General features: G+C 45.8%; 2 protein-coding genes across 3 annotated transcripts in view; both read right to left on the bottom strand.

The window, feature by feature from the left end:
* Nucleotides 1–8,512, bottom strand: part of LOC146651712 (kinesin heavy chain-like) — a 61,055-nt gene extending 52,543 nt beyond the window's left edge. Inside the window, exon 1 of the mRNA XM_085385363.1 lies at nt 8,013–8,512. Coding sequence (XP_085241489.1) covers nt 8,013–8,144 — 132 coding nt within the window. The 5' untranslated portion in view covers nt 8,145–8,512. The remainder of the gene's footprint in view (nt 1–8,012) is intronic.
* A 3,256-nt stretch (nt 8,513–11,768) lies between these two features.
* LOC146651711 (activin receptor type-2A-like) lies at nt 11,769–19,117 on the bottom strand. Of its 2 annotated transcripts, XM_085385364.1 has the most exons (12): nt 18,222–19,117; nt 17,609–17,828; nt 16,821–16,939; nt 16,547–16,701; nt 15,950–15,973; nt 15,509–15,652; nt 14,355–14,498; nt 14,023–14,156; nt 13,826–13,940; nt 12,983–13,121; nt 12,538–12,668; nt 11,769–12,386 (listed from the first exon to the last, which is right to left on the bottom strand). In XM_085385364.1, exons 1-12 carry the CDS (start codon nt 18,274–18,276, stop codon nt 12,195–12,197), a joined length of 1,572 nt encoding a protein of 523 aa, XP_085241490.1. In that variant the 5' UTR covers nt 18,277–19,117; the 3' UTR covers nt 11,769–12,194. The 2 variants fall into 2 exon arrangements, with proteins under 2 accessions (XP_085241490.1, XP_085241491.1); XM_085385365.1 differs by lacking the exon at nt 15,950–15,973 and having other exon boundaries at nt 11,773–12,386; nt 18,222–19,110.
* Nucleotides 19,118–27,015: the final 7,898 nt, after the last annotated feature.

Below are 27,015 nucleotides of genomic sequence, written 5' to 3'. Positions count from 1 at the left end.
GATTTTGTTTTCAACAACAAAAGATGATTAGGTGTCAGAGCCTCCAAATCATTTGGGTCGCTTGATGCCCTGGTGATTGGTCGGCTGTTGATGATCGACTCTGCCTCGCATAAGACTGTATGAAGGCATTCTTCTTCCAGAACTTGTTCTCTCACAGTAGAATTCAGCACTTTTCGTATTGATCTTATCAACCTCTCCCATGCTCCGCCATGATGTGAAGCAGTGGGAGGGTTAAATGTCCACTTAATTCCATGCTGTTGAAATAGATGCTGAAACGGTGAAGTGTTCCAGTCAGCGATTGCTTCCTTCAGCTCACGATTGGCAGCAACAAAATTTGTCCCATTATCTGAGCGAATCGCCCTCACTTGTCCTCTCCGTGCTATGAAGCGCCGGATTGCATTTATGCATGAATCTGTGTCTAATGATGAGGCCAGCTCTATGTGTACTGCACGAACCGCTAAACAAGTGAATATAACACCGTATCTTTTTAAGATGGTTCTTCCACGTCTTACTTCGAATGGGCCAAAGTAGTCTACACCAACCCGGGTGAAGGGTGGATCATCTGGCAACACTCGCTCTTGTGGAAGATCAGCCATCAGTTGTTTCCCAACTCTCCCATGCAGGCGACGACATGTCACACACTTTGCGATGATCTTTCTAATGGCTGTGTTGGCACTTGGGATCCAAAACTTCTGTCGCAATTCAGAGAGCATGTGATTGCGTCCTCCATGCCCAGTTTCTTCATGTATCTGTTGGAGGACTAAGTCAGAAATGTGAAAGTCTCTAGACAGGATAATAGGCTGCTTAGCGATTTCCGGCATAGCTGCCCAGCTCAATCTTCCACCAACTCTCAACAGATCTTCCTGTAGTACAGGGTTCAGTTTGTATAAATGGCTGTTGCGCTTCACACTTTGTCCCTTGTGAAGAGCTGAAACCTCTTCCGAGAATTTCTCCTTTTGGCAAAATCTGATTATATCGAGCTCTGCTTGATTCAGGTCTTCCACTGAAATTTGTGTAGGCTTAAAGCTTGTCCTGAAACTGTCAATCTGACTTTGCCTCAGCTGTCGATCATTGTCAAAGCTATTCTCCACACTGGTTACGCATAGCTCTTTACGTTTTTGACAGAGACTCCAAAGTAAGGCTTTAAGTTTCAGGAACCACGCCACCGCTCTTTTCAACTTTGTCCATGATGAGAAGTAATTTATCAGTCTCTTGAATGGAGCAACATTTTCTTCCACCTCTATTTTGTTTACTGTGGCCTTCTTGATCTCAGGATCACCAGAAGTGATTTCCGGACAATTCAATGGAGTGTTAGGCCAAAACTCTACTGGACTGCGAAGAAAATCTGGCCCAGACACCCACGTTCTGTTCTTCATAAATTCATCTACTCTTTGCCCTCTTGAGGCGCAGTCAGCAGGATTCTTGTCTGTGCTGATGTGTTTCCACTGTTCCACATCAGAGCCTTTCAGAATAGCTGCAACTCTGTTTGCCACAAACGTACGAAAACGCGTGGTCTCATTCCGGAGATACTGGAGCACCACCGTACTGTCTGTCCAAAAAACTGATTCTGCAAGGTTCAGTTGTAGCTCTCTTCTCAGGACACTATCCATCCTAATGGCTACTGTAGCAGCAGTCAATTCCAGACGGGGTATGGTAGGAGGCCTGAGAGGCGCCACTCTGGACTTGCCCATCATAAATGCACATTGTGTCTCATTGCTCGTGTTACGCATGAGTAGGTAGCTGACTGAGCCATATGCATCCTCACTTGCATCTGCAAAGTGATGTAGTTGTGCAAATACATCATTTCCAAAATCTTTGGGCTTGAAACATCTTGCAACTGAGAAGTGTTCCAAAGCAGGAAGGCTGGTTAACCAGTCAGTCCACCGCCTCTTTATGTGCTCAGGTAAGTCGTCATCCCACCCGATCTTCAATCTGCACAATTCCTGCAGGATAATCTTTGCTGGCAAGACTGCTGGCGCCAAAATGCCTAATGGGTCATACACTGATCCAATGACAGAAAGAAGTCCTCTTCTTGTGAATGGGCGATCTTTGAAGTTGATCTTAAAGCTGAATGTGTCTGACTCAACACACCAATTGAGACCAAGGGCCCTCTCAAGTGGAAGTTTGCCATGATCCAGGTCCAGGCTTTTCATTTCTGCTGCCAGTTCAGACTTTGGGATGGAGTCAAGCACCTTCCTTCGGTTGCTCACCCATTTGTTGAGACGGAAGCCTCCGTTGGCACAGATTTTCATTAGATCTTGACACATTGATATAGCTGCCTCCTCCGTAGCGACAGACTTGAGACAGTCATCAACGTAAAAGTTCTGCAATACTGTTTGAACAACTTCAGCTCTGAACTGCCTACTCTGGTCTTCAGCACACTTCCTCAAAGCGAAATTGGCACAACTGGGTGAGGATGTGGCCCCAAACAAATGCACAGTCATCTTGTGCTCAGTCAAAGCTTGATTGCAGTCGCCACCTGTCCACCAGAGGAACCTAAGTAAGTCAGAGTCACCGTCAGGCACCTTCACCTGGTGAAACATTGCTTCAACGTCTGCCATAATTGCAACAGGTTCCTGTCTAAATCGTATGACAACACCAATGAGACTGCTGGTCAAATCTGGACCCTGAAGAAGTTGATCATTCAGGGATGTGCCCTGATAGGATGCTGCACAGTCGAACACAACTCTTAATTTCTGCTTCACAGGGTGGTACACGGCGTGATGGGGTATATACCACACTTTTCCTTCTTTGTGCGCCAGTTCATCATTTGACAGTTGTACTGCATAGCCCTTTTTAAGAAGGTCTTCCATGAAGTCTGTGTACTCTTGTCGGAAGCAGTCATTCCTGAGAAATTTAAGCCTCAAGTTACGTGCTCGTTGTTCAGCGACTGAGCGATTATTTGGCATGTTGACCAATCTGTTCTTCAGAGGTAGACATATTGTATAGTGGCCATCCATCAGTTTTGCAGATTCCATGGCCATGTCCATAAACTGATGGTCCTCTCTTGACATTTCCACTTCATTATGTTTTCTTCCCTCTGGAAAATCCACCATGAACTGTTGAAGCCACAGGTTCTCTAAACGGCTCACTGATATGCGGTTTGCATTAGCCTTGGCTGGGTTTCTCTTGTCTGCATGACAGCCAGTTTCTCTCAAAGGTCCATTCACAGTCCAACCTAGCTTGGTTCTTACAGCATACGGTCCATTACCTACACTGCTTACAACCTCCCATGGCTCCATTGCTTTAGGTACATTTGCTCCTATAAGCAATCCAATGTCAGTCTCAATTCGAGGCAGTTTTACTTCTTTAAGGTAAGGCCACTTTTCGAGATCTTTCTGTAGGGGTATGTTTTCCTTTCCTACAGGTATTGTCCTTTGTGTGAAGACATCTGGCAGATCAATAAAGTCGTCACCAGATAAACTACTGACCTCCAAGCCTGACACTACATGAGTACAGACAGGTTTCTCTTCATTCATAGTTTTCAGTAGTATGTCAGTTTTCCTTCCAGTGATCTTCAATTTGTCCATTAATGTCTCTGTACAGAATGTGGCAGAGCTTCCTGGGTCCAAGAAGGCGTAAGTCTGCACTACTACACTTCCCTTTTTGGCCTTGACCTGTACAGGAACTATTGCAAGTGTGCAGTCATCTTCCCCGGCCCCAGTTGGCCCACAATCCTCAGACTCTGCACAGACAAAGGCACTTAAGATTGTTTGACTTTCACTGTTCTTAGTTTTCTTCTCTGTGTCAGCGTCTGTGTCCCTTTTCTTGATATGCAACAATGTATGATGAGCAAGAGAACATACCTCACAGCTCACCTTTCTCTTACAAAGTTTGCTCATGTGACCTTGCTTCAAACAGCTAAAACACAGTCCTTTGCCTTTCAAAAATTCCAACTTTTCGTTGTGTGGCTTGCCCTTAAACTTACCACACAGGTCTATGATGTGCCCACCGTTACAGAACAGACATGCCTGTGGAGTGGGTTTCACATAATTTGTGTTTTCCATTGTCTTTGTGTCTTTCTCCTGAGTGTCCAATGGTATGGCACTGGTGGTGAATGACTTCTTCATTACAACCCTTTTCTGATCCTTGTTACTGTTTTGTTTAATGGTGAATGGTTTAGCAGTGGTGCTATCCTTTATGTCACCAAAAACAGGGTGAAGTGCAATTTTGGCTTGTTTATTAATAAACTCCACCAAATCATTGAACTTGACTCGTCTGTCGCCTTGCTCTTGCATACCACACACAACAGATCTCCACCTTTCACGTAACTTGTATGGAAGTTTTGCTACAATGGCTTTCAGGCTTGCGACGTTATCAAGTTCCTCCATGTAACTCACTTCAGCCATGGTGTTACAGCAAGCTGTCAGAAAGAGTGAAAACGCATTTAAAGCTTCTGCATCTTCTGGCTTGATAGGTGCCCAGTTTGAGACCTTGTTCATGTAGGCTACAGCAACTTTGTAGTCATTTCCGAAATGCTCTTTGAGGAGCTGTTTAGCCTTGTGATAGCCTACATCTGGCTTCATATGAAGGCAGCTCTTTATTAGCTCTTTCGGCTGTCCATTAGTGAACTGCTCTAAGAAGTAGAGGCGATCCTTAGGACTTTCAGTGCGAGACTCTACTCCGTGCTCAAAGGCGCTTACAAATGTATTGTAATCTAGAGGATCACCACTGAAGGTAGGGATGTCTAAAGGTGGCAATGTCATCATTTTTTGTTGTTTCATCATCAGCTCTGTTATATTATTCTGACGTGTCATAACAGTACAGAGTGTTTCAACTGCTTGTTCATCTGCTGCAAAATCCACTCTAGACTGCTGCGTACCAATAGGGTGATTTTGTAAAGGCATGAATTCCCCATATCCATTTTCTGTGTTGGTGACTGGAGTTTGACTTACAGGTAATGGTATGAATCCAGAATCAATAGTCGTTGGGTATGCAGGACTCACATGTGACGAGCGCTCATTTTCAAAATTCTCTAATACCTTTATTTTAGCATCAGAGGCGGCAATAGCAGTTTGCAGATCTAGCTGCTCTCTTTTTGCTTTCAACTCAGTTTCCTGTCGTTCAAGCTCTTGTTTTTGTTTGAGAGCAGTTGCTTGTGCAAGCAATGTGGCTCTCTCCATTTCAGCTTTGAGGCGTACTGAGGAAGCAGTGGACACTTGGCTCCCAACGGCTGACCTGCGCCTCCTGCTTTTACTGCTTAATGCAGCGGACATCACAGAAACACTGTCGGAAGGCTGGATGTCTGCATCACGCTGTCTAGCTTGTTCTGTGCGCTCCTCAGCTGCTTTAACCCACGTTTCCACATGTTGCATAAATCCGCGAATACGACTAGCATTAGGTTCATACCAAGAACTTTGGTCCTTTTCAAATTCTTCCTCATGCATTAATACTCTCAAACTATCATTTATCTTACACAGTTCTCCAAATGAATCTTGGTAGTCTAAACGCAATTTCTGCTTAACAGCATTCACGTTAGCATCATCTTCCATTAGCCGTTCGAGCTGATTAGCTTGGCTAGTTAGGTGGCCTAGCTTAGCCTTTCTAGACTGGGTCAACCTGTGCAGCTTTTCCTCGACAGCCTTTTCTGTCATTTTTGGTTCTCTTTTTCCACACACTAGTTCTTCATCACTCTCATGCATTATGACAAATTTCCACAGTAGCAAAGCTTGTTTTCACTGCTTACCGTGATTCTTCCTCCAAGTAGGCTATTGCCTTCAATCCACAGTGCACGGCGTTGCTAAACATGATCCTTTTCAGTATTCCTTTTTCCAAAAAAGGAGCAAGAAGGGTTTTCTGACTAAATGTAGGGTAATTTCCAATAAACCAAGTTCAAAAAAAGGGAGTCTATGGCTGACGCGTGTTCCTGGTTTCCAAGAGAAATGCTTCCAGTTGCATTATGGTTTGAAGACTGTTTTATTTATTACAAACTGAGGATGTAACAATGAATCTCCTTCCAAAAAAAAAGGCATGAAAATTCCAAAAAATAGCAGTTATCCAATACTAGCTGTGTACACGGTCAGAAAACCGTGAGACTCCTCACCTCTCTGTCCATGCTCCTCCCCTTCCCTCTCACACAGGGTTTCATGCTACTACTGCACTTATGTAATGAATCTATGAATAATAAAACAAACATGAACTCAATCGTAAATAAAATATAAAGCAGACGTCTGGCGCTTACAATTTCTCTAATAATTTCTGCCGTAGCACTAATTCTGTATATTACTAATCCTCTCTATTGATTATAGTCAAAATGGTTTGGAACAATAAATAATTTTGAAATAATTGGTTGGCCAACTGTCTTGTTTTTTATAGGAAATGCAGAGCATTTTTGAACTGAAATAAAATGAAATGTAAAAAATATAGTTTGAATATATGTAAATCAATTACCTGGCTTCAACACAAACATATTAGTTCATGTTAATTTGGTTCGATGTGAATACATTAGGTTGGTTAAATTTCAATATATTAGCTTGGTTCAATAATTAAAATATGGTTCTATGTAAAAAAAAATCAATTTGGATCAATGCAAAATTTAAAGTTTCAGCCAAGTCTAGTAATATTGTTTATATCAACATAAAAGTATCAGGTCATATCAAGTGACTCAATTTGGATTCTATGAAGTCAAATATTTTGGATGTGACAATTGGACATCATTTTTTTTTTATTTGAATAGGGTTATTCTTTTTACAGTGTATGATTTTAAAATTGACAATTTATATTTGCATTTAAAGTTATGAAATATGATTCATCGTGGTTGTTACAGTAACAAATACTTTTATATACTTTACACTTTTTCTACTCGGATTGTATGTTTTTTGTCTGATTTTTGATCAATTGTGTTAATACAGTATGTCAAAATGAAAACTTAAAATTAAGTGTATATGTAAAATTAAAAGTAGTCAAAAATGGCCAATTATACCCTGGACCCCAGAGGGTTAAACTTTTTTTTAAGTAATGCAATAGTTACAAGATTCTAAAAGTCATTAATTACTAGGAAAAGTAACTCAGCTACTAACTCAGTTACATTTTTGATGAAGTAACTAGTAACTATAATTAATTACTTTTTCAAAGTAACTTGCCCAACACTGGTAATAACTAATAATGATTAATATAATAATAACTTTAATATTGGCCATATTACATTTACATTACCAGTGAAGTGACTTTAGTGTCATGAACAACATTAGCTAATTGTTATGTATTAGCTAATCGTCAAACAACTGTTCAGTACAGAAATGAAGCCCAACAATCATGTTTTTACAGTCCTGTGGTTTCAGCCTCAGATACTTATCAAATCAAACAGAGCTCATGTAAAACAAACAGATGAACAAAAGAAATTTGTCCTTCATTTCTGTCAAACAATGCCAGATGAAATGTTTCCAGCAGTTATTATCATGGTTGCTAGGCAACATGAGCAGTGCAATGGAAGCTAGACATCCTATTTCACAAGCATCGCACTTCCGGCCTTCTCGGTCTACAGTGAAGGCCTTATCCTCCAAAGGATGCAAACCCTGGATTGGGAAAAAGCCTATGTGTTAATAGTCCTCTCTGCATTGAATCGTATCTGTTATTAATCTCTGTCTCTCATCCACAACATGTCTTTATCCTGTCTTCCTTCTCTCACCCTCCCTGAGCCTGGTTCTGTCGGAGGTTTCTTCCTGTTAAAAGGGAGTTTTTCCTTCCCACTGTCACCAAAGTGCTTGCTCATAGGGGGTCATATGACTGTTATTATTGTAGGATCTACCTTGAGGTGACTGTTGCTGTGATTTGGCGCTGTATAAATAGAACTGCAGTGAACATGTCTGACTCTCCTGCTTTGAAGCAGCTGCTCCTGATTGATCAATGCAAACAATGCACTGATTGATTTAAGGAGGAGCAGCGTGCAGTGGTTCTGCAGTTACACACAGCAGGTTTGTTTGCACACTAAACAACACACACACACACACACACACACCGTGGCGGTGTGTGTGTGTGTGTGTGAGCGCGAGCGCGAGCGCGCGCGTACTCACCGACACCACCACGGTGTCCTCTCCGTTAAATTTCGGGATGTTTTTGTCTCCGCGGTTCCGCTCCGCCTCGTTCAGCGGCCTGAAGCGACACATCACCTTCACCCCGCACACGCCACCCTCCGCCGCCTCCATCACCGACAAGAAGCACCGACACGCACGCGGAAACACACACAAACCGGGAGGCTCGGCTCTGGTTCGGGTCCACACGGTCCGCTCAGAGGCTGCGATCTCCGGTTACTGCTTCTCCATCAGGAGGCTGAAGGCTCCACCTCTCACAGGTCCACCCTGGACCACCGAGCCGCAAAGAACCATGGGACATGAAGTCCTCCTTCACATCCAGCGTGAACATGATTTAGTTCGGGTTAAAGCCAATGGGTCATATTTGACTCATGACGTTTTAGGCTCTTTAAGACTTCATCGACTTTTCCCCTGAAAAACAAAATTGATACAAAATAAAACTCATATAAACATTTATACTTTTTTTTTTATTCGTCAGAAGGGTTTTTAAAATAAGTGAATAGAACAAAGTTTATTAATTTAGAAATAAATGTGTGATAAGGTGGAACAGTGGTTAGCACTGCTGCCTCATAAGAGGAACAGGATGGCGGTTTGGCCCCCACCTGGGCGGGGCCTTTGTTGTGGAGTGTGCAGGTTCTCTCCAGGTGCTTCTCCCACAGTTGTGTAACAGGTGTCGTTAGTGGGGTGATTCTAAATTAGCCATAGGTGTGAATATGAGTGCAAATGGTTGTCTCTCTCTCTCCCTCTCTCTGTGTGACCCTGTGACAGACCGTACCTGCCTCTTGCCCTATGGAAGCTGGGCTAGCCTCCAGTTCCCGCCCCCGAGACCCTGACGAGGACAAGCAGAAGAGGATTGGTGGATTTTCAGAAGGCTTGAGAAACATTCCCGTTTCAAAAATCAGAATTTTCTGACAACTTCATGATTAGAATAAATAATTAACCCGATAAATCAGGGTATGCTCAGGGTCATTGATGATCTGATCTCTAGAAGTATTCGGTTACGCTCCTGGAGTAACGGTATTAACACCACTGTGTAGAAATACTCAATTAGGACAGTTTTTTACTTTCTAACCATAAATTCAGTATGACACACCCCTGTATCAGCTGTTTTCTGTTTAAAATGGAATAAAGATTACATTATATTTAAGTAGGCAGACCTACCCAGCACATGTTGTTAGTAACATCTGGATGGATGGGTGGACATTTTATTAGAACATATTAAATTTCACAGTAAATTAGTTTTGAGTCCCCAGAAAGGCGTCAATACTCGGTATGCTAAATATGCCGGCAGAATGAGGGTTAACATATATCAACATATAAATTTTAATTCAAATTTAATTTAGTTGGCAAATATCTGAAAACAGAAGAAACATGTGTGCCTGTGATCAGTATATCCACTGATCTACGTTCCACTCGTCATTCGTCTCCAGTTCATCCTCTGACTGAAGGAGGTCGAGCTACATCGCCCACGCTACGCATCAAAACACCTCTAATCTGAGCGTGCTTGGAGATTGAACATGATGTTCCCGTCGTCACCTCGATTACTACTGAGTGATGATCTCAGACTGCTTCAAAACATAAACAATCAGAAGAGGTTGGACGACTGATGACCAATCAGAGGACATGATGATTTTCATAAACAGATCAAACTCTCTTACATCACAGACTGTACAACAACAGCATCAATAATAATAATGATAATAATAATGATGACCACACAGTTAAATGTTCTGGTTTCTTCTTCTGCAGCAGAACATGATTCACTGTTAGGTTTGTGGGATAAACAGGATACAGTGAAGAAATTCACTTCCGAGCCTTTTTCACACCTTGGCTCATGTGATGAGACACATGGTCAGCAGTGGGTCAAAAAGGTACAACTCCCACTATGGGTTAAATACCTGCGACGCTCCACCATCTGGTTTTAGAACTGAAGAAGCTTCAGTCTGTGAAACATCTTCAGGAATCAGAAATACATCCAGTCGTTTCCTTAGATCACCTTGACCTGGAGGACTGAGAACCTACAGACACAATTCCTCCTCTTTGATCAAACCCCACAGGCAGTCAGGCTGCTGCCATCACCACTGCTTTCATTTTGGGGTTTACCAGCAGGGGGCAGTGTTTCACACAGCACGCTGCTGCTCTAAAAAGCATTTGAATCACAGTGCAGCTGTTCCTTTATTGCCATTGGCTCAGCACAGGACTTGCAGCACACACACTTCCTGGTTCAACCTTCCAGTCTCAGGACCAGGACCACACTAACACCAGGTATCAAACCCCCAACTCTTCACACGTGAACCCCTGAGCCAATAAAAGACAAAGCAGTAATCTCAAAAAGTGGATTCTGTTCATCTGGACCTTTCATCATCAGCCAGGTAACATCTTCAGTCTCAGCTGACTGCAGGTTTCCCACCTTATAAACATGACATTTGTATGATGACTGACACTAGCACCACTGAACAATGGGCTGGGAGGTTAGTTCCTTGAGCTTTTCCGTGTTGTGCCATCCGTTTAGTCGGAGGTTGTTTGGTTTCTGTGATTTTGTTAATAAGGTTGGAAACCTGTAGTCATCTGATGTAAAGTTTCTCCCACTGAAAACATCCAGATGAACACGTCTGCCCAGATGTTTGCAGCTGTTTGTCCTGGACACAGTACTGCACTTTACGGTTGCTCTCTTCTTTTGTGCAATAAAAATAAAGGTCACATCCATATCTATCGATCGCTGTAGACCGCTCCACCATTCTCGTCCTTCCACACACCAACTGAAATCAGATGATTGTAGCAGGAAGAAAAAAAACAAACCTGTTTGTTTCCTTTCTATCTGCAAAGAACCGAAGAGCCTTTGTGGCACACAAACAACAGAACAAACAACAAATTACTGAATTTAGAGTAATTCAGTAATTTTGAGTACAGTAAAGCATTACTTTGTTGATGCAGACTTTAAAGTTAACTGAAGTTTGTAGACCGACTTCACTCTCAGGTGTGTTTGATCCGTCAGGCGTGCAGCTACAGTAACGGCACCTGTGAACTGATGACATCACTCACAGCAGTGATGTCAGAGTGTGATAGTGCCATCAGCTCCATCAGTCCCTGCTGCTCTGTCTGCAGGTGTTTGATCCTCATATACCTGCTGTCAGCACATCTGTCCATGCTTCTGACTCCGCCTCCTTCCTAACCATGCTTAGAGCTGATTGAGAAAGTCTGGATTACCCGATTGAGTTCAGAACAATGATCACGTGACCTGAGCCTGATGTCAGGATATTTGAAACCAATCAGGAAACCCGATCCTCGATTTGCACAGGGACCTGAACGCAACATGTTCTCATCTGAACAGATTCAGCAGTCAGAAAACAGACGCTCTGAATGCAGCACAGGTTTAGTGATGTGTTCGCTGACATCATCGGCATCATCTGAGGTTAAAACAGTCCTGCTGACCTTTGACCTCCAGCTGCTCAGCTTAAGGTGACACCCAAAGAGTTCAGCTGCTAAATAACCAACCAATCAAAGCCTGTCCTGATGATCAAATGACTTCCTGTTTCTCTAAGAGACTCCTAAGTCTGACCCCGCCTACTCAGATGGCATCACACAGAAGCATGGTCTCCACAGCATGCACGTCTTATGAAGAACTCAGGATCAGTAAACAATGCTGAGGTCAGAGGTCAGCTTACATGTCTCTCTCTCACACACTCACACAGGAAATTAGTGTTTGAAAATAAAAAATACGGCTCTGTTTGTGTTCCTGTAAAACCGATTGATGTTTTTATTCTCCGATAATCAATACATCTGATCACATGATTGTTTCCTGATGTCCTCACCTGACTGACTCAGTGAGACCACATGTAGCAGCTTTACTAGAACTGAGTTTGACCCCGAGACGAACCAGAAGGTCAGACCGACCTCTTGGCGGCGAGGACTGAGAGACTAGGTCATCGGAGGTGAAAAGGTTCATGGCGGACGCGATTGTCAGCTCCAGGAGGTGAAAAAATGAATAAAGTTTGTCTCTGTTCCTGATCAGACTTCCTGCTGATGACCCAATCAGCTGTGCTTACCTGCACGAGCCTGTACACCTGTAGCACAGTCACAGGCTTTGTTCTTTTATTCTGACATCTGTACTCTCCATCCTACATGAAGTCTTTTATTTTGGCGTCCCTGCCCTGCTCTGATTGATCATAAGCTTGACTCTTTGGGCGGGTAGTCCACGTTGGTCACCATGGTGACGACCGTGACAATCTCCTCGTGGGCCGTGACGCTCGACTGCTGCATCTGCACGACGCGCTCCTCCACGCAGCCCGCTGACAGCCGCGCCTCCGCCTCATGATCCCAGCACTCCTCCATCGTCTCACAGAGGAGAGCCAGACCCTGCCGGGGGGGCAGAGAGGAGACCTGGATCAGAGGTTAAACATAGCACTTGTTTCTTTATAAACTACACCAGCGGTGAGGTCATCCTGATGCTTCAAACAAATGCATCGGCTGTGGGTAATGTGCTGGTGCATTGTGCGTAGTGACTCACGGCGTGCTTCTGCCAGCACTCTCTGATTGTGGGCCTGAGCTTCTTGTAGACGACCACCTCCTGCATGTCCTCCAGAGACGGATGCTGACCCGCCTCCTCCTCAAAGGGCAGCAGGTACTCATCTACTGGACCTGAACCACAGAAAACCAGGTGTGCGGATCAGTCAATGACAGTCTTCACTTTGCCACACACACACACACACACACACACACACACACACACACACACCAGGTGAAGACGTAAACACAGGACGGCGGCGTTGGCCTCCACCGACCACAACGACATGTTCATGTCAGTTTCTTCACATGTCACATAACCATTCTTTGTAAGCAGGTCAAACTTTAACAACCAACCAGGCGTGACCCTGGCCAGGCCTAGGCCGGGGCTGTTGTTAAATTTTGACGTGCTGACCTGGTGAGTCAGGTGACCTTCTGGCGTTTCATACCGTCAGCAGCTTTGCAGCGTGATGCGAGCTCCCACAGCACCAGCCCCACAGCGTACATGTCGATCCTCAGGAAGGAGTCTCTCTGGAAGTTGATGGCGCCCTCCAGGACCTCTGGGGCCATGTACCTCCTGGTCCCCACCTGACACAGACAGGAACCAGATCAGCTGTTTACTGAGGTGATATGACACAACTACAAAGAGCAGAGGAGCTGGTGGAGGGGACATGGATAACATCACTGATATCAATAAAGTTTGAACTTGTTACGCAGCACTTATCTGAAGCCCCGCCCCCTCTGACCTCATGGCAGGTCCTCACACATATTTTAAACCTCTGTAATAACACAACAGCATCTAAATGATGTCATTACTGTGGAGACCGAGCTGTGACCGGTAAATAAACACAGCTCATTTAGAGCCAACCTCAAAGCTGCTACTAATATGTAAACGCAGTGAGTTTATCACACCATCCGCTCTGCAGCTTCACCTCCTCAAACCCTCTGATTGGCCGCTCTGCTCTCATTTCTCTCTTTGGTTCCCCACACTCTGGACACTGCTCCGTTCAGCTACGCCTCCCCTGCTGTGCACAGCTGCAATCAGGCCAGCTCAACATCCCAGCACTAATTATTCTTCTTTTATCAAACATCCTTGAATATTTACCCATCAGCCACCAGATGGAGCTATTTGCTTCTTCCTAACCCAGACTGTCCTCACCTGGACCTCAGTGTACCTGGAACTCCATCATGCATTTGCTAAACACTCTTAGATATTTCTGTTTCCACTGACTGTTACACTGTCACTGCTGTAATGACAAAGCGTGACAGAGGCGTAGCTCAGGTGGACACACCTGTCCATGAGCGTCACCTGGAGACTTTCCCGCCTCAAACCTGAGAGCGAGGCCAAAGTCAGCGATGCAGGCAGTCAGGTCGGACTTAAGCAGGACGTTCTTACTCTTGAAGTCCCTGAAAAACACACAGAGCTGTCAGGCAGGTGTGTGTGTGTGTGTGTGTGTGTGTGTGTGTGTGTGTGCCTGTACGCTCGTACCTGTGTGCGATGGCGGGTTTGTATGCAGGTATGTCTTCGTGCAGGTAGGCCAGGCCTCGGGACATAGACTGAGCGATCCGACACAGTTCAGACCAGGAGAGAACGTTGGCTTTAAGATGGTCAGTCAAGGAACCCTGAAAACACGTCATGGAGAACACAGAGTGAAGACTGAGGGTCAGAGGTCAAATTTGTTAGAGTGACTCAGTCTTCTGTCCACACATTCACAAACTGAACCCGCTCCAACTCGTCTACGCTCCACGTTCTTCCAGGTTCTAATGGAGTTTTAGGAGTGTTCTGCAGTTCCACCTCCAGCCTGCGGGGGTCACTGTTACCTTGTGATGGTAGGCGGTGACAAGCCACAGCTCCGTTTCCAGCTCGCTGCCTCTCTTCTCAGCGCCGAGGAACTGCAGCAGGTTCTCGTGTCTCATCCCGCTCAGGCTAAAGATCTCAAACTCGTTCTGCCAAGACTGACGCTCCTGAGCACAGGTCAGAGGTCAGAGTAGTCAGGGGCGTGGCCCAACTGTGACCTCACACAGAGGTAATTTCTCAACATGTGCTCTTGTGAGACATCAATTCAAAGGGTTAGGTTGCATTTCATCTGAAAATATGTGTTATTGTAGAATCTACTTTACAATATGAAGCTCCTCGAAGCGACTGGTGTTGTGATTTGGTGCTGTGGAAATAAAACTGAACTGAAACTCAAAAGTGGCCGTGGTGGAGGAGAGCGGCTAAAACTGTGAGAGAAGTTTGAAATGTGCCCGTTTCTGTGACACAAAGTAACTCTTAAGACGTTTCAGGCGAGAATGTAGATACGGATATTTCCAAACATCACCTCCCTCTGGGCGAACGGCCAGTTTGCCTCGCCAGGTGTCACCTGACCAAAAGGTCGAGGCTTATTCTCCCTGACTCCTGCCACATCATTTTTAAATCTCCCCAGGCTTTGGCCACTCAGTGGAGGTTAAACATCATGTTTGGCTTATTTCAGTGTTTTAGAGAAAATCTGTTTGATCAAAACTGGATCGTTGTATTTAACTTTCACGTCTCACTGGAGCGCTGTCACTGTGTTTGGAAACGAATATTCCGCTCATCATTATTCCCTCACGCAGATGTGCTCATGTATATGGAGCAGAAACATCTGGCGCAGCTGCTCATGAAGACTTCACACAAAGGATCAGATAATGTTTTTAACATTTATTCTGTTTCTACGACAATAAACAAAATCATTCTCACATCTGGCCCGTTTGTTGTTCTTGTTAAATGAGCAGTGCGAGCTGTGCGTACATGTTTGTGTTTCAGTCATGTGACTGCTGGTGCTCAGCTGTATGAAGGTCATCAGTGTCTGGATGTTAGAAGAGCCGTGAAGACCAACGCTCTGATGCTCCTCTCACAGCCAAGCGTTTTGCCAAAGTGCTTGTAAGCACTTGTGTAGTAAATGGGATACTTGTATTAACAATATCACACTAAGATTAACGGCACACACACTGACCTGGGCAGGGAAGATCTTGACGGCGACGTGTTCACTGAGCAGCTGAGCCTTCCACACGCAGCCAAAGCGCCCCCTGGCTTTCAGCTCCAGCAACTGCAGAGGCTTCTGTCCCAGGACGGGGGAGGGGGGCAGGGGGCCGGTCTCCTGGGGGAGACAGGTGGAGATCAGAGACAGAGGATACAGGAAAATAAAGAACATCTTGTCAGGGCTGTCGGGCCACACCCACATGGACATGTGTACATTAAAAACACAGAGTGACAGAACCATGAGAGTGGGCTGGCCTAAAGATGGGCGGTGTGGCGTGCTGACACAGTCATGCAGGGCAAGGAAGGAGCGGGACGTGCAGACATCATGTGACACAAAACATAAAGGTGCTCAGAGACCCAAAGTGGGAGAACACAAGGCGGGTGGTGACAGAGCACGCTCAGTGGGTCTCCTTACCTCGACCATGATGTGAAAGGCGTGCTGAGAGGCAAAGAAACAGCTCAGAGTCACACAGACAGGAAGAGGTGGAGCTAACTCACAGCCTCCCTCTGAAACATCTGCATTGCCTCACTACTCCAGCTATGTGTCACCGCCTCCTCGTGTCTTAGCCCCTCCCACCCCAGAGGTGAAGACACAGGTAACAAAAAGAGCATCCATGTCACATGACACAGTCACGTGACAGAGTTGATGATGCTGTTAAAAACTACAACAAACACCAGCTCTGTGTGCTGTTACCATGGAAACAGTGTTTTTCCTGATCACCCTGCGAGTGCTTCAGGTCTTTTATTTTGAACGTCAACCTGACGGTGTTCCTGACTTCCTGATTGGACTAAGCAGCAGGAACGTGTCAGGACAAACACCTGATCAGTACACCTGGCTTCAGTGTTTACCTGGAACGAGTTTGTTCACTTGCTGCTGGGACTTCCTGTAGAACAGACAGCTGATTAAAGCTGTTATGAAGCATTTATTGTAAAAGTTTGTTCCTCATTTTTTAAACTCAGAGCAGGAAGTCACCTGACTGTCACATGACCCACTCCTCACAGAAGGTCTCACCTGTGTGGGCACCAGCACAGGTGGGTAGGCCAGTTTGTGGTGTCGGTACATCCAAAAGGACAGCAGGACGATGATGGCAACGGCCATGATGGGGAGCAGCGAATACATCAGCGCGGTGACCACCGGGGGTCGCAGTGTGAGTGGGATATTTGTCGCTATGGAAACACACACGGAAAAGAGGTTACAACATGAAATACAGGAGGCTTTTCACTATAAGGTTCCGTTTTAACATCAAAGATTTTCAGAATAAGGTGCGAGATGAGCAGGTACGTACGGGGCAGCGGCGGCATGTGGTTGCTGTTGGGCAGGTAGAAGAACTTCTGGTTGCACAGACTTCCCTCACAGCAGCAGAAAAAGACGTCAGGGGACTCCTTCCTCTCGACACACTCCCACCTATCAGGAAACAGCACAGATGACCTGATGCACAGGTGAGGTCACCACACTCAAGTAACCCCCCCCCCCCCCCCCCTCCCAATTGATGTCTCCTCCTCACACGCACTAATGTCTTTCAGCTTTATCACTGAACTCTCAAGTGACCTCACACATGAGCTCACACAGGTGAGCTTTTACAGCACCTCTCAGTTCACATATGAAAACTGATCAATTGCTCTGATTGATACATGGGGTGACTGGTGACAGGTAATGGTAAATGGACTGGTTCTTATATAGCGCTTTTCTACTCTGAGCACTCAAAGCGCTTTATACAACTCGCTCATTCACACAAACACTTTTCTAAGTTCTTAGTGCTATCTAACTAATTCGGAGTGTGTGAGTGTGAGCTAGCTCTTCTTCTCCTGAAATCACTCTGGTCCTCCGAGTGAACCTACAGCAACACGTGGGCAAACCAATTCAACTACAGGTAGACATACACCTGAACACACCTGCCCTGAGGGGACTTATAAAATCACCACTCTGTACTCGAACAAAGTCAGGTTCAGGTCTGGGAGCATCATCAATCAATAAACCGATCAGGTCTAAACTCTGCTATCCTCCTGTTGAACCACAGAAGCGCTCCTTTACTTCCTGTTGTTACCTGAGCATGACCTCTCTGGCCCCACCTACCTGTCATAGCAGCTAGGGTCGTCAAGCCAGCAGCCCTGTTTGACCACGGTCACCTGACCGGAGGTGTTCCTCCAGGTGGCGAAGCAGTGCTGCCGCTTATCCTTCTGCCCGGAGCAGATCTCCACGCCGCTGATGTTCCCTCGGCCCTCCACTGAGGAGGAGGAGGAGCTGTAGCTGTACAGCACACAGGTCTGAGTCTGAGTGTGGCCCAGGATTGCACCTGAGGAGGAAGCATACAGCATCGTGAGAGTGACTGAAACAGGTACAGATCAGCTGTTTCCTGTCAGCTCAAGAGCTAATCAATAACTGACCAATATCTGATCAGCAGGTTTTCTGCAGGAGGTTTGAGGTGACCTGTGGTTGAAGATCACCTATATATGATATACACCATTGAAATAAAGCTGCTGGATAGCTGCCCTGGGGCGTTTCAGTGAGCAGACAGCATCACTGACACACAGCTGACTGCTCTAGCCTATCTTAGCTCTGAGCCTGGATTAGGATCAAAGCAGCTCAGAGTTATTTACTGGGGCTTGTTTCCTGTGACATCAGAATTACACTCTGGTTTCTAATTGATTGTGTCTGTGGTGATGATGTTAGAGCCAGGTGTGCTCACCTGAGGAGCAGGTGATTAGGAGGACGCTGAAGGCCAGCCTGGTGGCGGATCCCATGGTGCTGCTCAGGTAAATCCTAGTTTCAATCCTAATCCGGGATTACGCTCCCTCTGACTGACAACAGGACTCCGGGCACCGGAACCATGTCCCAGTCCAAGCAGCGGTTGCGGTCCGTTCACCGGGACGCCCCGTGAGAGCACTCGGGAAGAGGGTCCCAGGAGCTGGGCAGGCCCTGAGACATGGTGCGCTGTCAGGAGATCCGGACCTGAGGACCAGTACAGGCTGCTCGCCGGGTTGGAGCGGTGCTGTAAAGGTTTATGCTGCAGAAATCGGTTTATCGACGAACTGACAGGTTATCAATCAGAGGACTGATCTGGAGTAACTCCATCAGCGAACCTCCGGCCATGAAGCACAGTTCACCTTGGACCCCTGCACCATTCTCCGCGAAGCCTCAGCCGTGCTGTGACCCTGGATCAAACTCACCTCCCCGCAGAGAGCCGGGCGGAGGTGTAGCCTCAGCCCGCCTCTGATTATCACTGCTCGGTCACACGGATGCTAGCTGGCCCGGCTACCCTTTAGCTTAGCTCCGAGGAGGAAAACCTCAAACCGCATCCGCGTCCCGTCTGTTCGCTCAGCGGGAGGAAGCGCCGTGTGAACGATCCCGGACTGGCTCACAGCGTACAGCCGACCTGTCCGCCTCCCCCTCACCTAGTCTCCGTATTACTTCCACTCCACACTCTGAGGCCGACAGCAGGAGGAAGATGGCGGCTACGCTGCGATCAGCTTGTTTTTTTCACAGTTTTCCAAAGTCACCTGTCACAGCGTACACGATCATCTGACGGGCACCTGCAAAAACCAATAGGATGCCTAGAACAATCCGGAGCCCCATTTATTCACCAATGATTAGCCGTGTTTGTGTGTAGAGCCCATGGAATGAGGGAAAAGCCCCGCCCACTGAAAAGAGGTTGGTGGGCTGTCAGAAAAATGGAGAAAAATAAAAGCGGAAAGAAACCTCCATAAACCAATCAAAATTCAGTAAAACTATTTTTTATTAATTTTTTTTGTACTATAATCCAAATAAAACCTAAAAAATCTAAAAATGCTTTATAAACTTTCTGGCCTTTGAGATTTATACTTTAAACTTGTTTCGTCACTTGGTGGTGGAAACAGCAGTTAGCGACTGAACTAACATCATGTAGGTCCTCAGTAATCCAGGTCATGGTAGTCTAAGGAGCTTGGAAAGAAAAACGTCTGGTCTTCTTTAACATCTTGAAGACATTTCACTTTTCATCCAAGAAGCTTCTTCACTTCTAACACCAAATTCATCTAATTCAAGGATTCAAAGCGTTTGTTGTCATGTGTGCAAGAAAATGCATTACTCTGTACAATGAAATTTTTTTGTCTGCTGTCCACACGCAGACTGGTTAATATGTACAAATAGCTAAAATACAAATAGCATGAATAAATAAATGGAGAAAACATCTGAAGTATTAAATAGATTTATGTGCAAAAGAGCAATATGTGAGATGACCTGATGTACAAAAAATATTATTACTGTTAAAATAGGTCAGCTGTTCAAGAGTCTGATGGCAGTGGGGAAGAAGGAGTTGTTGAGTCGAGATGTTCTGGATTTCACACTTCTAAACCTTTGTCTTGAGGGCAGAAGTGTGAACAGTCCGTGTTGGGGGTGTGTGGGGTCTTTGAGGATGGAGGCAGCTCTCCTCTGGACTGTGCGATGGTAGAAGCTCTGCAGAGATGGCACCGGGGTCCTGATGATCTTCTCTGCAGTTGTTATCACTCTCTGCAGGCGTTTGCGGTCCATAGCAGTAGTGCTGCTGTACCATGCAGTGATGCAGCTGGTCAGGATGCTCTCCACAATACAGCTGTAGAACCAGCTGAGGATCTTGGCCGACATACCAAATTTCCTCAGCCTCCTCAGGAAATACAGCCGCTGCTGAGCCTTCTTGACCAGCTGTGGGGTGTTCAGTGTCCAGGTGAGGTTCTCAGTGATGTAGACACCCAGGTACCTAAAGCTACCTAAAGTAGGCATACTGCAGGGGTGTCCAACTCCAGGCTTCGAGAGCTGGTGTTCTGCAGGTTTTAGATATCACCCTGGGTCAGCACACCTGAAAAAAATGATTAGTTCATTACTGGGCTTCTGGAGAACTTCAAGACATGTTGAGGAGGTAATTTAGCCATTTAAATCAGCTGTGATGGATCAAGGACACATCTAAAACCTGCATATATTGACAGAGCAGTTCCCCTTGGTGGCTGCAGTTTGAAACACATCCCAGTCTGTTTGGGCAAAACAGTCCTGTAGGATACTCGCAGTCTCTGGGGTCCACAGTTTCACAGGTTTGATGGTTTCAGTTTCTGTCTGTAAGCCGGGTACATGAACAGGGAGATGTGATCAGACTGTCCAGAGTGAGGACGTGGTGCAGCCCTGTATGCACCCTGTATGTTGCTGTAAATATGATCCAGGGGTGTTCTTGTCACGGGTAGGAATGGCCACACGTTGATGGTATTTTAGGAGTACAGTCCGTAAGTTGCACTCACTAAAGTCACCGGCGACGATAAAAACAGCGTCTCAATGAGTTGTCTCTAATGCGCTGATGTCGTCAAGGAGTTTGCCGAGCGCTGCTGCGGAGTTAGCGCGTGGCTGGATGTAAACAATGACCAAAAACACAGCTGACAACTCCCGCAGCAGATAGTAAGGGCGGCATGTAGCATTAAAAACTCCACGTCTGGCGAACAGTGCTTCTGGATAGTCTGCACGTTTCACCGCCACGATTTCTTAATGAAAGCACACTAGGGTGACCATATTTTGATTTCCAAAAAAGAGGACGCTTGGCCCAGTCATGAAGAACTTAGTAATACTGTTTGCTTAAAGAAAATTTTAACATATTTAAACGATGACTTCTCTCGGTTAATGAATGGTGAAACAAAAATGTCATATAGACTTTTACAAGTCAACAAGGGCAGAAAATAACTTAAAAACCTCTGGAATTAGATAATAGTACAGAAACAAGGTCTCATCTCTATAAGAAAAATGACCAGTATCGGGATGGTACGACGGAAATTTCTTTTGCAGTTCGTCTGAAAGCTGCAGTTGCGCTTTGGCTGGTTTTAAACATCACCAGACATCACTACTGCGTGCTGTCTGTCCCGTCTGTGAGCGCAGAACAACACTCACAGCCACAGCTCAGGGATGACGTCACACATGTGGGTCCTCTGTAGGAAAACCAGGACATTTTCATCAATCTCGAAAATCCCCCCGGACAGAACGTGAAAAGTGGACATATCCGGGGAAAAGAGGACGGTCAGAGATTGTGTGAGTTACCTATGTCCACTAGTGCCTGTCGCGGATATGTTAACAGAGCACAGCACTTATCCAGTGCAAAAAGAACAAAAAACAAACAACAACAAGTCGGCATCTGAGAGCGGAGCAAGCAAACACGTCTGCCTCGAGGGGCGCTATGATAATGTAAATGATGGAGAGTCCCTGATTTTAAACCCTGTTGGGAGTGGTCCCTTAACAGGGTCATGGACCCATTTTTGATCATCGCCATAATCACGGGAGCCAAGGTGTGAAAACAGGTGTGGGTGATTATCAGCAGAGGTTTCAGGTGAAACCATTGTGAGACCCTCACAACTAAAATACACAATCAGAAATATCAGGATGGATAAAGATATAATTAGTGTTGGAAAAGAAATGACCCCAACCTCTCCCACAGGGGGACTGTAGAAAAAGGGAGAGGCCAAAGGTTGTACCAAATTTATAGGGCTGCACCTAAGAAGAAGAGGAGGAGGATGAGGAAGAGCTCTGACTGATAATGAGTAAAACTACAGGTGTGGAGGTCCTAAGAGTCAGGATATGAAGCACAGTTTGGGGTTCTTCTTCTATGTTGTGTGTTTATGAAGTGGCTGTTTGATGTCTGCAGTGTAGAGGTCTTAGCACTCCTCACTGCACAGCTACACTATTGTTTAGTTTGTGTCTGAGTGTGTGGCTGAGTTTGACAGATGTCTGTCCGACATCTGTCAAACACTCTGACCAAGTTCTCTGTTGATTGGGATGAAGAGAGGAGCAGTGATGGTGTGAGTCCAGCAGAGGGGGCTGTAACACCACAGGTCAGAGTTACACTGAGCCCGCTGTTATCAGTGGCTGCTGGCAGGAGAGTGACCAGCAGGGGGCAGCAGCACACTCCAGCCTTTGTGTCAGTGTGTCCCTGTTCTTATGATTTTCAACACAAATATTAACCTTTGAGTGTGAGTGTGTGTGTTTCTGTGTGTGTGTGTGTGTGTGTGTGTGTGTGTGTGAGAGAGAGAGAGAGAGAGAGAGAGAGAGTTTGTAATAAACCAGAGTGAATAAATGAAAGAATAAAAGCCTCAACATGATGTTGGGGGGGACGCCTCCCGTCGCTTCCCATAATGCACTGTGTCATAATGTTGGCAGCCAGATCCGAGCCCCAGAACAAAGACTCGACCTTCAGATGTTTCATTCATCGAACCTCTGAGCAGCAGGATACACACACACACAGACACACACACACTCACATACAGACACACTCACACACAGACTCACACACACACACACATACAGACACACACACACACACGCACACACACACTCACACACACATACAGACACACACACACTCACACACACACTCACATACAGACACACTCACACACAGACTCACACACACACACACACACACACACACACATACAGACACACACACACACACACATACAGACACACACTCACACACACACACACTCACACACAGACACACACACACACTCACAGACACACACACACACACACACACACTCACACTCACACACACACAGACACACACACACTCACACACAGACTCACAGACACACACACACACACACTCACACACAGACACACACACACACACTCACACACAGACTCACAGACACACTCACACACACTCACACTCACACAGACACACACACACACACTCACACACAGACACACACACACACACTCACACACAGACTCACAGACACACTCACACACACACACACACACTCACACTCACACACACAGACACACTCACACACACACTCACACACAGACACAGACACACACACACACACACTCACACACAGACACACACACACACACTCACACACAGACTCACAGACACACTCACACACTCACACACACACTCACACACAGACACACACACTCACACACAGACTCACACACACACTCACACACACACTCACACACAGACACACACACTCACACACAGACTCACACACACACTCACACACACACTCACACACTCACACACACACTCACACACAGACACACTCACACACACACTCACACACTCACACACACACACACACACACACACACACACAGACACACACACACTCACACACTCACACACAGACTCACTCACACACACACACACACACACACACTCACACATACACACACACACACACACACACACACACAGACACACACACACACTCACACTCACACACAGACACACACACACACACACACACACACACACACAGACGTCTGCAGGTCACAGAGTCAGAATATCCTCTGCGCTCAGCTGTTTTCTTTCAGATCCACACTGAATCATTAATCCGAGTTTGCAGCTGAACTTTTCCACTTTTATATATTTGCTTAGTTTTTGTTCGTTGTTGTTCAGAGGAGGGACGGCTGACACAACAAGCTGCAGAGAAACACCTGAACAAGTCCACAGACCAAGTTAGTCCGACCTGCTGGTTATGTATATATGTGATCACAACTGTTATAACACTGAGGGCCTCGAACACGTCCCAGCACCGAGACCAAATCTGAAAAATCTTCATCGCTCTATTTTAGTCTCTATAAAAACTCTGTGTGGAGTTACCTGTGGGAGGGATCTCAGCAGCAAGAGGTTGACCTTGATTGGTCAGTGGCTTCACCATAGAGCCATCTTCCTGTGAGTGGAGGGTTTGATAGCAGATTGTTTATAGTCTTCAGACATCCATAACCACAGCTGGCATCACTTCCTGTTTCTCCTCCTGTGTGTGGAGATGAAACAATAATTAATCATACATGATGGAGTCACTGATCGGGTGTTGTTAACCGCTTTGCTTCCTGCTGTCACTGAAGGGTTAATCTCTTCCTCTTCCCGTTGGACGGTGGCAGCGTCTCTCATGGTGTCCGTCCTGCTGTTGGGGGACTTCCTGAGCTTTCAGCCAGCTAAAAGGTGGTGTTGCTAAGTGACAGCGGCTCAGCCGTGGAAGCGTCTCCTCCCCGCTGGCCGACCAACTCTGCAGCCAACACTAAAACCAAACGCACCCGAGGGCTCTCCAAACACACCCATTCTTCCTTTGACGAGTGTTTCCTGCTCCCGCAGGGAGCCTTCACTCCTCCTCCTCCTCCTCGTCCTGCAGACCTGCTCTGAGTCAGGAGGAAGAAAAGCGCCCCGGTGTCTGAGCGAGCTGGCAACCGGCGGACATCATGCCGGTTTCTCTGCTCAGCTGGCGGCGAGTCAAAGATCGACCACATGGAGACGCCACAAACGGCCTTTTAGCGCCTTGTTGTTTCTGCATGAGCGCCTCTGACTCGGCCTTTGTGTCGCCGTCGCTCTGCTTCCTGTCTGTTGGTTTATTTCTCAGAAAGAAGGTGTCAGGATGCAGGGAGGCTTTAATCTGAGTCACAGAAGAAGCAGCAGCAGCTCAATCGTCTCTGCAGGCTGAAACTGGTCTGAAGCTTTTACTGATCATCAATCAATAATCACTTCTCCCCCTCAGAGTTCTCTCAGTTCACGGCCAGAGGCTGCAGGCAAGTAACACCGGGTAGGCTTGACTTGAAGGTCGAACTTTGTCTCTGAGACCCATCGATGGCGGCGGTAGAGTGTCTGGACACGAAGCGTTTATCTATGACCTCCTGACCCCGGCGGCGCCTCCGTTTCTCACCTCCTCCTGGTGAAGACAAGAAGTCTTTGTGAGGCAGAGTCTCATTACGCCGCAGGAGCTGCTGCTCATTATGTCGCCTTCATCCAATCAGAGCTCGATCTGCTGCCACTCTGTCCGATAATGAGGAATTTAAAGATTACAGCTGGACGAGGAGGAAGAGTCTTCATCAGGCAGGAGAAATAAAATAATGGGTGTGACCTCGTCTATCAGAGTGTCTCCTCTGAGTCTGACTTCCTGTTTCCTGTTAGTCTGTGACTGCGATCATCACTCTGAGCTTCTTGTTTCTTTTTGCTGCTTCTTCACTTATCGCTGCTTGTTCCTCTGATACTATAAGTGATATTGATCACTTGCTGCTGCATCATCATTCAGCTATGAGGATCCGTAATGTCCCACAGCCACCAACATCATCATATCAATATATTTTTAAACTGAAGCTCAATAATCAATAAACTGATTAGCTTTTCTCAGAACATCAGTCCTTATATCATAATTACTGTTATTAGATATTGACATGTATGCTACTAAACTTACTATTACTGTGTGTTTCTGTCTGTACCTCTGATCAGGTCTGATTGGTGAATGTTCAGGACGCAGATGAGCGTCTAAATAACCGACGACAATGATAAACGGGCTCTGTCCTCGCCGTTGTCATGTTCTGGCCCCGCCCTCTCGCAGCGTTTCGATTTCCATCCAAACAAAGCAAACTGGAGACATTTGTGTGCTGATGTTCAATGACCTGCCTGACTGAGACCCATCGAACTACTTTTAATATTTTAAATGTTATATTATTTGTATAAATTGATTTAATCTGTTATTTTCTTTGAAATAGAATTTTGTTTATTTTCCTTTAATTTTATGTCCCATTTCGTTGTATTTTGTTTACATTATTTGATGTCACAGGAATTTGATTTTTTTAATTACATTTTTAATGAGTTTTGTAAACTGAATGCATTTCTATTTTATCTGCCTGTTTTGTTTCTTTAATATTTAATGTTATTTGACGCAGATGTTTATGACCTGAAATTTAACCATGAATGTCATGAGCTTCTATCGGTGGGCGAGGGCGGTGCCTGTGGTGATTTCCTAACACAAACAGTCAGACACATTTCCAGCCTGAAGCATGAGACTCGTCCTCGCCGCCTCTGACAGGAGCTGAAACAGCGATCTGACCCAGAGGTCACCAAAGGAAGTGTGATCGGGGAGCTTTAATTTCACGTGTCTGAACGTTGGAGGCCGGTTTAAATAAAAAAAAACAAAACAGCTCCTTCATCTCTTTGTTGGTTTGAAATGTTCGGAAGAGCTAAACGATGTCAGCTGATCATCAGGAAAGTTTCTGACGGTGGCCTGAAGTCCTCCGACTTCTGATCATACAGGCTTCATTAAAGCAATCGTTTCCCCGTCACATCTGACACTTCCTGTTTCTCCCCAGAAGGTCAAAGTCTTTTCAAGTGTGATTAATTAAAGCCTGAGAGCCCATCATTTATCCCGACCCTGAGTGTTTCCTATTAGAAACCGAGCACGCCTGTGAAATGATGTTGATTTTAAAATGAGCAGCAGCCTCGATAAGACGCCGATTCATTTCCAGTTTCAAAACGTGTTTTAAATGAATCCTCAGCAGATAACAGCTCTCATTCAGGAGGCAGGAGAAACTCAGTCTGCAGAACAACGAGCCTCATCATCACAAAGCTCAGCCTCTCATGGTCCACAGGAACTCAGGTAGGCTTCAGCACTGACACCGTGGGCTTACTTTAAACCGGGTCCATTCGGTTCTGGTCTCCTAAGACTGGGACTGTAAACTCAGCTATAATTCTTCAGCAGAGTTAATTCTAT

The sequence above is a fragment of the Rhamphochromis longiceps genome, linkage group LG16 (assembly GCF_057381845.1).
Source record: "Rhamphochromis longiceps isolate RC_006_pf linkage group LG16, R_longiceps_female_GT1.1, whole genome shotgun sequence".
Classification (NCBI taxonomy): domain Eukaryota; kingdom Metazoa; phylum Chordata; class Actinopteri; order Cichliformes; family Cichlidae; genus Rhamphochromis; species Rhamphochromis longiceps.
The sequence above is the reverse complement of the archived record's forward strand: the minus strand, read 5'-3'. Positions and strand labels throughout refer to the sequence as shown.

Coding starts and splice junctions, on each gene's coding strand:
- LOC146651711 (XM_085385364.1), bottom strand. CDS start 18,276: ATGGGATCCGCCACCAGGCTGGCCTTCAGCGTCCTCCTAATCACCTGC. Junction 17,829..18,221: donor CCTAATCACCTGCTCCTCAG/GTGAGCACACCT, acceptor CTTCCTCCTCAG/GTGCAATCCTGGGCCACACT. Junction 14,157..14,354: donor TCACCGCCTACCATCACAAG/GTAACAGTGACC, acceptor ACGTGTTTTCAG/GGTTCCTTGACTGACCATCT.